The sequence below is a fragment of the Chaetodon trifascialis genome, chromosome 21 (assembly GCF_039877785.1).
Source record: "Chaetodon trifascialis isolate fChaTrf1 chromosome 21, fChaTrf1.hap1, whole genome shotgun sequence".
In the NCBI taxonomy this organism is placed as follows: Eukaryota; Metazoa; Chordata; class Actinopteri; order Chaetodontiformes; family Chaetodontidae; genus Chaetodon; species Chaetodon trifascialis.
The window spans coordinates 19,249,184-19,263,962 of NC_092076.1; the positions used below are offsets into that span (position 1 = coordinate 19,249,184).

The 14,779-nt window shown below is 40.7% G+C and overlaps 1 protein-coding gene across 6 annotated transcripts in view; it reads right to left on the minus strand.

Annotated features, from left to right (window-relative positions):
- The window catches only part of abcc3 (ATP-binding cassette, sub-family C (CFTR/MRP), member 3), a 50,944-nt gene that overhangs the window by 30,544 nt on the left and 5,621 nt on the right, over window positions 1–14,779 (minus strand). For all 6 annotated transcript variants that reach the window (XR_011603484.1, XM_070991050.1, XM_070991052.1 and 3 more), the window contains exons 2-5: window positions 8,021–8,197; window positions 6,917–7,042; window positions 4,498–4,635; window positions 4–129 (exon numbers count right to left, since the gene is read on the minus strand). Coding sequence is in view for 5 of the 6 variants with exons in the window: in XM_070991050.1 (XP_070847151.1) it covers window positions 4–129; window positions 4,498–4,635; window positions 6,917–7,042; window positions 8,021–8,197 (567 nt within the window). In the remaining variant the exon portion in view is untranslated. The remainder of the gene's footprint in view (window positions 1–3; window positions 130–4,497; window positions 4,636–6,916; window positions 7,043–8,020; window positions 8,198–14,779) is intronic.

Sequence of the window (14,779 nt, forward strand, 5' to 3'; positions counted from 1 at the left end):
CACAGGGTCTGTGACAACATTGGAGAAGAGAGGAGGTTTCTCATTGAAGCAGCAAAGGATCAGCTCACAGACCACCAGGCCAAAGTAGAAGTAGAAAGTGGTGAATCGCAGCTTGTCTGTCACTTCGCTCTGAAATGTAAAATAAGGACAGACACACATACACACAAACAAAGACGTGAGTTCAGACACACAGTGGTAAGCATCCCCTGTCAAACAGTGTGTTTACATGCAGACAAATGAGTCATGGTTATCATGTGGAAGAGTTTCCCGCAACCAAGTCGTTTTTTTAACTGACACTTGCGTCTGAATTGACTTCTTTTTGAAAGAGAGGGGAAGATCATGACACTGACAAACTAAAAATTACATGGTATTTGAAAAAAATGAAGGGTGGCACAAATAGTTGCGGTTAACAGAACTAAAAGTCTACAGTCATGCTAGCAGCTCTACTTAGGCTGCACTCAGCAGCAGCAGCGCTTTGTGCTAAAAGCTCAACTCACGATGCTATCACTCATATTGACAACACTAACATGCTAACAGGTAGCGTTAACTGTCGTCATCGTGTTAAGATTAGCATATTAGCCTGCTAACATTCGCTAACTGGCACTAATCAAACACAAACTACAGCTGAGGCTGATGGAAATGTTATTAGTTTTGTAGTGATTTAGTCAAGGACCAAAGTTTAATACAAAATTTTGATGAAAAGTTTGAGAATCTCCAAAAACCTCCAAAAGTTCCTCTTCTGGGAACAAGACTGTCAGAACCAAATTTCATGGCAATATTATTATTTTTACTATTTCACACAAAACCACAAACGGCAACTTCATGGTGCTGCTTGATGAAAAAGTCAGGGGATCATCAAAGTCACAAAGTCAGCAGGATCCGGTTCTTCCTCTAAGGACCATGAATGTATGTACAAAACTGCATGCCAATCCCTCAAGTTCAGCTAGGTCAGTCTGGACTTAAGTGGTGGATTGGCTGACAGACTGACAGAGCAATGCCACTAGAATGCCTTAAAAGCACATTAAGACTGAAAAAGATACAAGCTATGCCTTACACAATTACAATGCTAATTGTCTAGCGCATAATGTTCAATATGGTCAGCATCTTAGTTTAGCAAGAATGCATGCTAAGTAGTCAAAACTTGCTAAGTAGTCAAAAACTGTGGATTTATAAGCAAAGAGTACAGCTTTTATTGCACAAATTTTAAGGCAAGGTGACGCTACAAACAACTAAAACCATTATTGTATTTTTGTGGGGTGACAGTAATACAGCTTCCACATAACCAGGAACAGAGTCTGAGCTATGCTGTTCTGTCAGTTCAGGTCTATTAGGGAAATGAAGTTACAGTGTAAACACCTTAATCAAACTATATTACCTTACTGTAAGAATTCACAACAATCACAACGTTTATATGCATGCAAATATAGAAAAGGTCAGCATCCATCTAATAATTTCATTCAACAACACTCCCAACATACACCCATATGGCAGTCACTCACTTTTCTTCCTTTCTCTCCACACAAGCATCATATTTGTGCATGGACTAATTTTGTGGCTCAACGTGATTATAGCAGCTCCGATCTGCAGTAGCCTGGGCTGACCTCAACACATGGCTGCTTGGTTAACGGTCTGCCTTCCTCACACTCTGAACACCTGACTGCCAAAGGCTCTGCTTACACGTCATGGGGTTGGTCTTACTTTCAAATATGAATTCTTGAATTTATGTGTTGGTTTGAGGTATTTTTGGAATAAACAAAAACAGCTAAAAGTTTTTAAGAAAAATTCCAAATACTATCCATCTTGTGGGGCATCAGACACACCTTTTGCACTCCACACACAGATTTGATGAGCACAGATCTGTTGTTTTGTCCTACTGTGTTTTTCATACATATGTCTGGTTTAGTGGATACTCATCTGCCATTTTTGCACATGCCCTAGGAAGTTGAAACCATAAAAACAACAAGAAAGGCAAACCACATTTGCACCATGACAGGAAAGTCAGAAAGAAGCTCTGAAGATGGGGGGAAGGACGTATAGCTACAAATCAGTTTATCCTCTGCACTTAGGGCTGGGCAATAAAAATGATAGCGATATGTCTCACGATAGACTTGTCATCAATATCAATAAAAATGCGTTCGATAAAGCATTCGATCATTTTTTTTTCTTCGTCGGAAGAAACCTGAAGTTGCAAAGCGAGGTCGGTTGCACGAACAAAGGTACTCACTCTCAGGTAACCGAGCAACGTAGGGAGTAATCACTGATCAGTGAGAGAGACACGCTAACACGCCAATCTTATAACATTATCAAGTTCAGTTGCACCATCTCGTTGTCTCGTGTTTGTTGCGCCGTGAGGAGTGAGATGAGAAATAGAAAGTGAGCGCTGCAGCGAGCGAAGAAATTGTCAATAAAACAGGGAAAGTCAGCTCGCCAGTATGGCAGTTTTTTGGATTTTATAAGTTGGACCATAGTCAGACCAATGTGGTGTGTAACTTATGCAAGACTGTCGTCCCCACCAAGACCGGTAACACCACAAACTTATTTAACCACCTTAGCCGCGCTCACTCTTTGGAGCGCAGCCGTATTCAACAATGTCCGTAACCGCAGCACCACCGCACAAGCAGCTGACCACCATGCAGAGGTATCTGCTTCAGTGCCTGATGACAAATCATCTAAAAGGCACGAAGACGTAACGGAGGCAGCGGCATATCATATAGCTAAAGACATGCTTCACTGAGCACTGAGGAGAAGCCAGGTTATAAACATCTCTTACACGTGCTTTAAAAACAAACAAACAAAAAAAACACTTGCAATAAAAATATAATTGAATAGTTCATGTATGTTTGCAAGAAGAGTGACTAAAGTCGTTCACATATCTGAAAACATTTTATTCAGCAGAGGGTGAATCAGCTTGTGAACTTTCTGCACTAAACCTGCAGAAACAAAGTTCTCAGGTTTCTCTCTGTTTACATTTTTACACTTTTTTTCCATTTATTATTTGAGTGTTTTCCATGGTTGTGTTGGCATTTCCTTTCTGCCTTGATAGCTGAGGGGATATAATCAGAGGAAGGTTCAATTTAAAATAAAAATGTTTAAATTGAATGCATTTTTCTCCTGGTCCTTATTTTAAATAGGTCATAAAAAATATCAATAATTATCGATATCGACCGATATAAAACACTTATATCGCAATGGAGTTTTCAGCCATATCGCCCAGCCCTATACTTAGTATATAAGCATGAATATGGACGAGTAAGAGTAAGCATTAGTCTGACCATAGTCCAATCATAACGCAGTAAAGTTGCATGATAGAAACCAAAATGATGAGATGAAAGATGCTGCAGTGCTTTGTATTCAGTGATAATTCTCTGTGGCTTCATCACTATAACTGATCCCTTTCATGTATAACTTGTGATCCAGTGTCAACATTAACATTTTGATTACAGCAGCTTTAAGGAAACCTTGTTTTGCTTGAAAACAGCACTTTTCAGCCTTTGTAGTAGAGATGTTTAATAGGTCACTAATCACTTTGATCCCAAAAGAAAAAGGGAACTTATAATCCCAATAGATTAGAGGTAGACAGTCCTGGAAGCCAGAATTCTCAGCACCTAACCAAAAAGTCACCTGGGTCATTGGCCTGCATTGTATCAATCCCTGTGGATGTATTATGATCACTTTGTGCTGTCTGGGTGCTTTTACTTCCTTCTTGTTTTTCCATGTGCTGTATTTGTCTCTTTCCCCAGGCCACACACTCCACGGTACAGCTTGACTTGATTGTACTCTACTCATTTTTGTTTCCAGGCACTTTTCTCCACTAAGCTTTGCACTGCAGATAGTACCCCCTCAGCATAGGATGAGCAGGATTTTTAGGTGATCGTCATAGCAACGCCGCATCCCCTTCACTTTTCCAGGAGTTGGGAAACAATACAAGAGCTGTACTTTGAATAAAAGTTGCAGCCTTTCTTTGCTGACAAACTGTCACCTACACTTCACTGCTCACCTTCTCCTCTGCACCACACTCTGCCACTCCCTCTCTCACCTGCTCAACCTCACAGTCCCTACAAAGGAAGGAGCTACGCAACTTTTATGACAGAAGATATCAAAGGGCTACTGTCTGTCACATTTTAGTCACCTCAGCTTGCCTATCTGGATCAAGTGAGTAAAAAAAAAAAAAAGTGGTCGCTGTTGCTGGTAGCTTGGCTATTTCAAAATGCTTGAACTTGAAACCAAAATAAGTTCCTGCTGCCAGGTACTATCTGCAATGGGAAAGAAAAAAAGGGAGTGGAGTGGAGTCGAGCTGTGCCATGCAGTGGAAAAGACTATTTGCTATTTCCTCTTTGCTTAGTGCTGCCTTGGGCTGACCCCTTCAAAACATCCATTCACTGTAAGTGCCAAAAAACTGGGATACTGATCCGAGGGAGACGTGAGGGTGGAAGATGAAAGGGCACCAGGCAGAGAAGACGATGAAAAACACATTTGAGGGCTGAGGTGTGTTCTCACCTGGCTGGAGGCCTGTAGGATCTTGGAGCGGAAAGGCACGATGGCACACAGCACAGACAGGAACCAGAAGATGAAGAGGACCCCTGAGGACTGAACCCCGCGTAACCTCTCAAACTGGATCAGAAACGTGGCCAACAGCTGAGAGAGGAGGGAGGGGGAAATTACACGGAAAGAGGAAGGGGGGGATTAGCCAAGACAGAATCGCAGAGGGCATCTGAGGTAAACCACAGTCTAACTCGGTCAGGCTTTTATGCTGACTGTTCCTCCATAAAACGTTGGGTTAGACAAACTAATAAGGTGCAATATGTAAGAACTAGGCAATTGGTGACTACTGAAACAAATAGGGGCAACATGTCACCAAAGCAACGTATGCAGGTTGCAAAACATGGGGTGCACCACACTTTACTTTTGGTAGAGGAATCGTAACATTTGCCAAAGCTTTTCAGAAGTTCTGGGAGAACCTCAAAGGTTTTGATTTAAAATGCTCTCTTGTATTTTCAGTCCAGTGTGAGGGAAGCTGTGTCCTCTCAACACTTAAATCGCTGCACTTGCTGTTGCTGCTGTGTGAGCTTTTCTTTTAAGTGCCTCCTTTCTAGCTTTTCATTTGTCTAATACTGCAGTCTTTGAAATCTGTGTCTACATTTTGGTGGCAGTGAGGTGCTTAAACACTCCCATTTGCTAAAAGAAAAGCCACTACAGGCATTATTTGGAGATGCATACACTGATTTTCTGGTTGTGGACAAAGAAAAAAATCTGAGATTACGAGACTAATAAAGAATAATAAGTCTTAATTTGGAGAAGAAAGTCTTAATTGCAAGAGTAAAGTCATAATTCAATGAGAATAAAGACACAGCATTGCGAGAAAAAGTCATCATTTTAAAAAAGTTTAGATTTTAATATTCTGCCAAAATAAACAGAGAGCAGTCCTTTTTTACATGATGGTGATGACCTGAAGTACAGGTTTCACCAATAAGCACCTTATTATCAGCGAAAATTACAGCAGTTACACGTGTGATTCAGTGTACATATCATATTCAGCAAGCAGATGTGATATGAAGCAGCAGCTGGAGTACACCGGGAACCTGGTTTTCTAGAACAGCTGAGACCAGAGCACAGTCATCATGAAGTGCTCACAGCTCAGTGGGATTTGTGCGAATGAGATGAGAGGCAGCATGAATCTACCTGTCCTACTGCGCTGCGCTCTGCTCATGTGGTTGGACCCATTCAGACCAGCACAGTGACTCAACAATCTGACAGACACATAATCTCGTTTGGTATGTAGAGATGAGGCAAATTCTTTGCCATTTCCAAACAAGACAAACATACAACATTAACATCATCGAGGGCTGAAATTGTTAGTGAATAAATCAGGTGCAAAACAGCAACCATTTTAATGCTCACTTGATGTTATTAAAGTTTAAAATTCAATTTTATTAAATTTGATTGAAGTCACCAATCAGGGATCATTTGCAACCTGTGTTTCAAATGAAGGAGGGATTGAGTTTTTCTGTGCCAACTTGGACTATCAGAAGTGCTAATGGACACATTTTCCTCTATTTTCCCAAGAGAAATGAAGTGACATCTCAATGAAAAAACACTCAATTAAATTTATATGCAAGCAGTCTTCATATGACAAAATACTGAAGAATATATGTGCTTTAGAACTCACAGCTGACGTTTCCTTGTAGGCCCTCCTACTATTTAAACGAGAGCTTCTGCCGAGGTGGTGAAGTAAGTTTGTTCTGTTGCCACTTTTATTGTTACAGTATTGCCATGGCTTGTTGTACACCTGATCTTTTGTACACAAACCACCTCCATGCTGCTGTAGCCATTCCCATTTTTAGAACTAACCCCTCTTCCATGGTGCCAGGAGCAAGATTACCATCACTTTCAGCTATGCATGCTGTTGCTGTGCCTGACAGTATGACGTCATGGCGTCAACAAGTCGGAATATTGCCATTATCACAATGGGATTTTTTTTTCATCATATTAAAAATCTGGTACTGTTAAAATCATAAACAATATGATATGTAACAACCCTGTTCTACACTACTTTCACTTTATCACTAAGAAACTCTGAAGCTTTATTCAGTTTCTTGACAGCAATGAAACTTAATCAAAACTCACCAAAATAAAAGTGTCAGAATCATTTTTACAGTGCAGACTAGGTGAGAGACTCTACAGACTGTGTCCTCTGATAACATCTCTTCACTGTGTGCTCGCTGTATTTGTGTATGTAAAAGAAATTGCATAAATCCACAGCAAAAGCTGCTCACTGCTGCTGCTTCCATGCACATGATTTATTCCATGTCTAAAGTTGTGACCATGTTAACCTTAAACGAGCTTTTTGAACACACATAAATCACAAAGAGGTTTCTTCTCAAGAGCTGAATTCTTGTGCAACTGGACATATTCTCACCATCGTCATGCCGAGAACCAGCGGGGTGACAAAGTAGATGGGCGGCTGGCTGTAACCCTGCCGCAGCTCATGGAAGGTGTAGAAGAGATCTATCCAACACACAATCCATAACAACAAGCCAAACACCTGAGAACAGAGACATGGAGAAAAGCGCAATGGTGAAAAAACATTAAAAGACATTAAATACTGTAAAAACACAGGACAGTAAAAGAGGTGACTACCTGGCTGGTGACCCAAAGGTCTGACAGCGGGGGACTGAGTGAGTCAGCCTTGTGCTCATTGTTCAGTGTAGCAAGAGCATTCTGTATTTAAAGTCAAAGTAATCTATTTTTCAGTAAATCAGTAATATCCTTGGTGCACTTAGTTGGTGGAAAGTGTGATTACCAAAAAGAGGAAGTTGAAGTTTTGATATCAGCCATTAATATCACTTTAATTTCGACTGGCACACAGACAGTTAACCAGGTGGGGAACTGACATTGACAGTGAGCTTCTGCTTCACCTGGGATTTCAGCACTCTATGTTACCCCATGACTCCATACATAAGCTACTATATGTCCTACTTCAGACCATGGGCTAAGCAGTGTTGATTAAGTGTGCTGCAGTTACAAGACTACTGCTTGCTGTGACTTTTGACAGTTTGGTCATTTGCTGTCACCATGAGAGAGACAGCTCACGCTAGCTGGCCACCATTCTTTGTATAATATGGGACAAACACAAAACTGAGTGTGGAGGGGCTGCTGATGACTCAGGAGGTGTTGGAATAATAGGGACAAAAAGTAACATCTAGCAGGAAACAGTGATAACCATATGCACAGTTTCAACACCGGGCAGTGGGTCGATTGCGGCACAGTGGCCGCACTCTGTACAGCAGCTTCTGACACACTCATTGGAAAAGAGCAGTAGGTGCATTTAAACCCCCCCAAATGACGACAATCCAAAAATTATAACAGGTAGCACATCTCAAGTTTTTCAATTTCAATTTCATTTCACTTGTTTGTTTGGCTCACATCGAGATGTGCTTCCTTGCTCAATGGATTTTGAGTTTAGTGTAACCTTGCTTTGGAGTACAGCGTGATAAGGTGTGATGACAAGGTCCCGTCTCACCGTTTTGAATCTGTTCATAATGGACATCATAATATAGCCTCTGTTGTTCTTCTTTAGATAGAAGAGGTAGATGGGGCAGACAGCCCAAAGGTAGATGCATGGCAGCCATGACAGGACAGAGAGCTGGAAACACTCCGGCAGATCCGGCCGCTCTGTGTGGAGCGTCTGATTGGCTACCTGCAGAGACACATAACACATGGAGAACAGCACTTAAGCTTACAGTCCTGCGTCTCTTATCAGTCAGCGCCAAATGGTGTTATCTGAACCCTCCCACTGGCCAGCAGAAATCAAGACTCTAACACACACTTTAAACAGCGCATCACCACACCTCCACCACCCACGCAAACACACCACCACAAGTTCATCCGGCCAGATGTTTTCCTTACACTGAAATCTGTAAACACTTAGTATTCGTACATCCCTACAGTCAGAGGGGCAGGAAAGACGGCATGAAATCTAGTTCTTCACATTTCAGAAATGCAGCTGACACCCTCAGCACAAGAATGACTTCGAAGGCCCAGTTCATCAGCTTTACAAGCAGCCTGATGACATTCCTTTAATGTAAAATATTTGGCTTTCTTTTACTACTAAAATCAGAGGCTGCGGCAGTCATATTTGACCAAATACCACACACATGCATTCACAAATATTAAATTCCATTTCACATTTTTGCGCATGGAATAAGCATGTGTGGCACACTGAAGTGTATACAGAGCTTCACAAGCATGTCTTTCCTAAATGAATCAGATGAAAGACTTTTGCAGGTAAGCCTTGGTCATCGGCCAGTCAAGGTTAACCTTTACCACTGTATGAGAACAGTATGAGTTATTTATTGTGATGCTGAGGAACAATAGCTGAGCAATCCAGAGGACATCCTGATTCATCGTGAGATGCAGCCCTGACGCTACAGTTGTTGTGCTCCCCTGGACAAACACAGTTGAAGGCCCACCCACAGATGGAACCAAGATAAACACAGCTGCCAGTCTCTAGCCACTCTCCAAACACCACCACACCCAGCTGCTGAAGCATGTGCAGCTAAATGTGTGTGAAAGTGATGCGGTGGTAAGGACGTGATGGGTCATTACTTGTGCTGGTGTGTGTGTGTGTGTGTAGCACAGTGTGAGGGGTAGCCGTAAAATTTCACCCTTTACTTCAGAAGTTCTAAACATTTTGGCTCATTGTTGAACTCACGATTTCATTGCTGTTCTTGACAGCAAGGATTTAACAGAGAATAAAGCTTCTGTCTTTGTTATTTTTTAACCAAAATTTGTGATCTATGAGTTTAGCGTTTTTTTCCCCCATGATGACTCAACAGAAAATTGAATAAACACCTGAGATCAGACCTAAACTACTGTCATTCATTTGGCTTTTTTCCATTTTAGCAAGCCTGGAGTGTCTTTGCTTCCAAATGAACCCCTGCCATTCAAAAGTAACGGAAGAGTAGAAATGGAAAAAGTGACAGTATTGCACATCACTTCCACCTGATACAACTGCAAATCCAAGTGATGCAGACAATCCAACTGCAACCACAGGAATAATGCTATTATTCTTTCAATATTGGAACTTTTCGGTTTTTATTTTAAGGACACTCGACATGTTAAGTTCCTACTTAACTTGTTGAGAGTTAGATGAGAATACAAGCCTTGTGTGTGCAGTCAACATGAGGCTATGACCAGCAGCTAGTTTGTTTAGCATACAGACTGGAAACAGGGAAACAGCTAGCCATGCTCATTCAAGGGTAAGAAAATTTGCCTCTCACATCCTCCAAAGCTCACTAATTAACATATTATATCTCATCTGTTAAATGTGTACAAAAACTGAGGGGAAAAACAACAATTTGTGGTTTCTGGGAAGTTACATGAGTTTAATTTTTTGGCCGGGTGCAGTGACTTCCTGGCGTCTTCGCTGACCGCCTGGCGACATCATAATGATGAAAAGATGCCTGCTGGAGCAGCTGTTCCTTCAGTTCACAAGGAACTCAAGTGGAGATGTACTCATACATTTACTCCTATACCAAGTCAAAACTGGTTATACTTCAAAGCAGTTTTTAAGTAGAGATAAATATTGACACAGTAGTGAATGTCAGGTGTTTGTTAGGAGATTCCGTTTTGATGAAGTCAGTGCATTTCTAGAACAGGCCTTCTGTGACATTACCCAACAAAGGTGTCGAGATCATTACTCAATCCCCTGTAGATTTTCAGAAAAAAACTTCGAAGGATGAATTCACAATTTTAAAGCATTCAGATGAATGACATGAAAAAAATCAGTTTGCCAAAGATGCAAAATTGATGAGCAAAGTAAGGTCACATGCATGACAGGTGTTTTTTGATGTGGGGCACTGTATGTGTGATAGTTTACAGTCTTTGTGTTCAGATACGATAGCTGGCTGCTGGCTCTCAAGTTATTAATTAATTTTCTCCTTCCTTCATGCCAACAGCACACTATTTGCGCTCCTAGTGCATGGAAAACACCCCATCTCACTCAGCAAAGAACAAAGTATAATATAAAAGCAAATGTCAAATTTAAAGGCACTATCCCCACAGGTGAAAAGGTAGTGAGCAAATACTACGTTTATTATTATTATTATTATTATTATTATTATTATTATTATGACTGATCATATCAGACAAGCACTTTCCCTTTGCTCACACACATCACATCAATTCTTATCATGGTGACAAAGACCAAGTGCACAGAAGATCTTTTGTGTTGTTCTGAAAGGAAAAAAAGTCAATAGTTTCCATAAATGAAAGCAGATCATGAAGTATACTGTGATGTGTAAGTATACTGTGATGTGTAAGTATACTGTGATGTGTAAGTATACTGTGATGTGTAAGCTCTTTGGTTGCTAGAAAAGACAGTGGCGCTCGCATAAACTCCATTTTTAAAATCGTTCATCTGATAGAGAAGCTGTTTTCTACAGTGGTGCTTATCAAAGGTGTGGTTTAAAAGAGCCAATACAATCTGAAACTGAATTTTACGTAACTGCCCATCAGAGCTTGAGAAAGTGAACAGTCAGTATTAGTTTACATGCAAACTGAACACATTTCATAAGCCTTAATATTCACGAGTTGACAGTGTAGCATATCAAAGAAAAAGCTATTAAATGACAACTAGCAGAAACTGTCAACTTTTTGCAAGCAAACAGACTTTTATCATATGAAAGAGGGGAATAGCTACTCTTAGCACACTGCTGCTCATCCTAAATGTAGAATGCCTGGCATTTATTCAAATTCACATGCTTCCAAGGCAGTTATCACTACACTTGAAACCCGAGACCTACAACTTCAATGAAAGGTGAGATGAGAAGGGCGAAGTGCCAGCAGAGACTAGAATAGCTGGGTGACAGCCTCGCAGCAAACAGACAGGGAGTCTGAAACAAGCCAACCGTACGATGAGGCAGACAGAGCGAACCTATAGGTCTGGCATCTTCCCCCCTGGTGAATTTCATCACTCGTGGGATGGTTGCATAGCAGCTAGTCATTATCAAAGGACAGTTTCAGAGCCACGGGGGTCTAATGCGAACACCTGACTTCATAAACACAAAGTTACATCAGTTTGTGAAAATAATCATTGCTTGATGAGAACTAACAGACCTAATCTTCATAGAGGCTGGATTCAGATCTAATCAGGCAGTATGCACTCAGTAACTGTTGTTAGATTAGTACAAGGAGTATAGAGAATTGTGCGTCACACATGTTGTAGCATGGTGTGCAAGCATGACCGGAGCGATCTAAATCATTCATGCTTCAACATATTTTCCCATTAAAAATGGTAATTTCACGATAACACAGACCCTGAATAATCATAAAAGAAATGTTCTGTTCAAGTCAGACTCCCTCACTGAGAGGAAAAAACTGATTGAGAAAAAAAATGCTTTCAGGGCTTTAAAGCTTCAGAGAAAGTCCCAATGTTGTGCCATCAGTATGTGTGAATGGTTAATGATGGTAATGAGCAGGCCACCATCGTGCAAATGTGTGTGTGTGTGTGTGTGTGTGTGTGTGTGTGTGTGTGTGTGTGTGTGTGTGTGTGTGTGTGTGTGTGTGTGTGTGTGTGTGTGTGTGTGTGTGTGTGTGTGTGTGTGTGTGTGAATGGGTGAATGCAGACTGAGGTAGCGAAAAGTGCTTTGAGTCGTCACCAGACAATACAGGCTCCATAGAAATACAGTCCATTTACCATTAAAATAAAGTCATGTCATTTTCCATGTCTCCATGTTTCTCTCTGCCATGAAAGAAACTGAGTAGGTGTCTCTGGAAGTGTAGGAGATCTAAAAGCCTTCCCCTTTATTAAGGACTAATGCATTTGTCCTGTTCCCAGTCTACACTACACTATTGCATGTCATTTCCTTCTTACTCCCATCTTTCCCGTCTGTTCTTCTCTACTACAGCAGAAATATCAAGAAAAGCATTGAGATTGTGCCTAATTCAACCCTGAATATGAGCACTATTAACCAAAAGTTTCACTTCTTCACACAATGTGAGAGTTCACATAATGGTTTCCCAATGAAACAAAACACTAAAATCACACAAACCAGCAACAAGACAACATTTGTGTAAATTGAGCATTCTGTGGCAGCAGGAGGATGGCATACTCAGAACCAGTCACTTAAAGCCAGACAGGGAAATAACTGCTGACAAGCTTGACAATACACAGCTCCTCCCTGAAGAGGCAGGGATGCAACAGCCCCTCCCTCACCTCCAAATCATCCATGAAATGACAGTTCAATCAGACTCAACTGATTTGAACAGTATGGACGGCTCTGACAGTGTAAACACTTTTTTTACATGGTCTAACATATACTTTAAGTCTAAATGCATGTGGCCTGAGCTTTTCAGGTGCTTACTATGAATAACTTTGATCAAATCATTCTCTGCTCCTGTTTGTCTTTGCCCTTTACATTTCTGTGACCTGATGTTTGTTGTCATGGCCACCAAAGACAAAAGACACGAATGCACATTCTCCACTTTTTAAGCTTTAATAATTTCATATTGTTCTCAAATATGCCTTTTATTCAACATGTTATACACGTCAGCACAACATAAGCTTATCACATTCCTAGCAGGGATTTCCTGGATGAAATCAAAGACAGAGACAGCAGTCACAGAATGATACAGACCAATACTATAAATTAGCACTGACACTGACTTAAGTAATATCAGTTGAGAACATATATCAGGCCAATTTCAACAGCCCTAATATGCAGTAGTAGAATGTGATGTGTTAAATTGGGGTTTGCCTTTTATCAACATTTGTGGTGTTACCACTAAATCAAAGACTATGTGTAATGTGAAAGAGGAAGTTCGTAATGATGACCCTCATGGAAAATTACCATTCTGCTCTGCTTGAAGCTCCAATCAGCCTGATCCCCAGGAAAGTTAGCTAAATCTAGTGCTTTCATTGTCTCCAATATTCAACAGTAGCACTAGACCAAAGCACAGGTGAGATTTAAGACACTTTCATCTACATTCAGTCATATATATGAATCTCTGTTGGTCAGATCAGAAATCTGATCACAGCCTGACACATTCACTGGAAAAACCTAACCACTATTTCCCTGTTTCCTGTCAGTATGGACTGTCTTTATACAGCGTTTTTCAACCCCGGTTGTTTTAAATGTGCTCTATAAATAAAGTTTGAGTTGAGTTGAGTTGAGTTGAGTTGAGTTGAGTTCATCAGCTCTTGCAGTAATGCTTTACATGTAGATTTGGTGAATATGGTATGATTAGAGTAACCTTTGTTTGTTTTTCATAGGAGACACTTACAGTACATTTGTCTACGACTAAGTTGACTGGCTGCAGGCAGTAGCTGCATATTTACCACAGAGAGTGATATCAATCTTCTACTAGGCAAGAGGAAAAAAGATAGAATATCATAGCAAAGAAGCACATCCTTACTGCTCAAACTAATACAATTTCTTCCAGTATACAATTTCCCCAAAGTCTCATTTTGTTGTGAATTACTGTATCACTTTGTAGATCTAGGGTAAGGCTTTAATTCCATGTGATTTACTAGTGGTGATCAAAGCATTGAAAGCACGCTGAAAGTGCTTGCACAGGAATTATGCTTTATCAATATGTACCAGATTCTGCTGTTTGAAACAAACTGCTCAACATGGCAGTGAGGATTATTCAGTCACAGTCACTCAACACACTTCTACTCTAATGCAGGTTGTTGGGGGTCACAGACTTCCCTTCTGCTTTCTACTTTATTTAGAGGCTTGAGAAAATAAATTGCAGCAGGCTGTCCATCTGTTCTTTATTACACTGACACGCTGTTGATTGGTATGAATGCAAAGCCGACCACTGTAAAGACTGCAGGAGGACAGGAACTGCTGCTGGCCATGTTCACTTCCAGTCCTACATAGAGAACATTAGAAACGTTATTCATCGTGTGTTCTTCATAGTTTACTGGACACCTGATTCCTATTTGTAGTCAAAAGGTTGGGATTTAGAAGGCATTTGCTGCGTTATTTGGAAATGAAAACCAATAAAAATGTTAAAAAATGCAAAGTAACTGATTGGGACTGTGCAGACTGTAAGGATAATAAATCACAAGGCTGTTGGTGCAGTGTTTGAGCCAGCAGTAAGACATTTGCCTTACAGAGACATTTGTATTACAGAAGAAAAATGGGAGCAAAAAAGTGACAAACGAGCCATCAAGTCAAAAGCACAAAACAGAATGCCTAAAAAGAAACTTTCCTCCTACATTATTGAGTGCCACTCCTGTTCCCTACAGTCTGGTTATTCATTCACAGTGTGG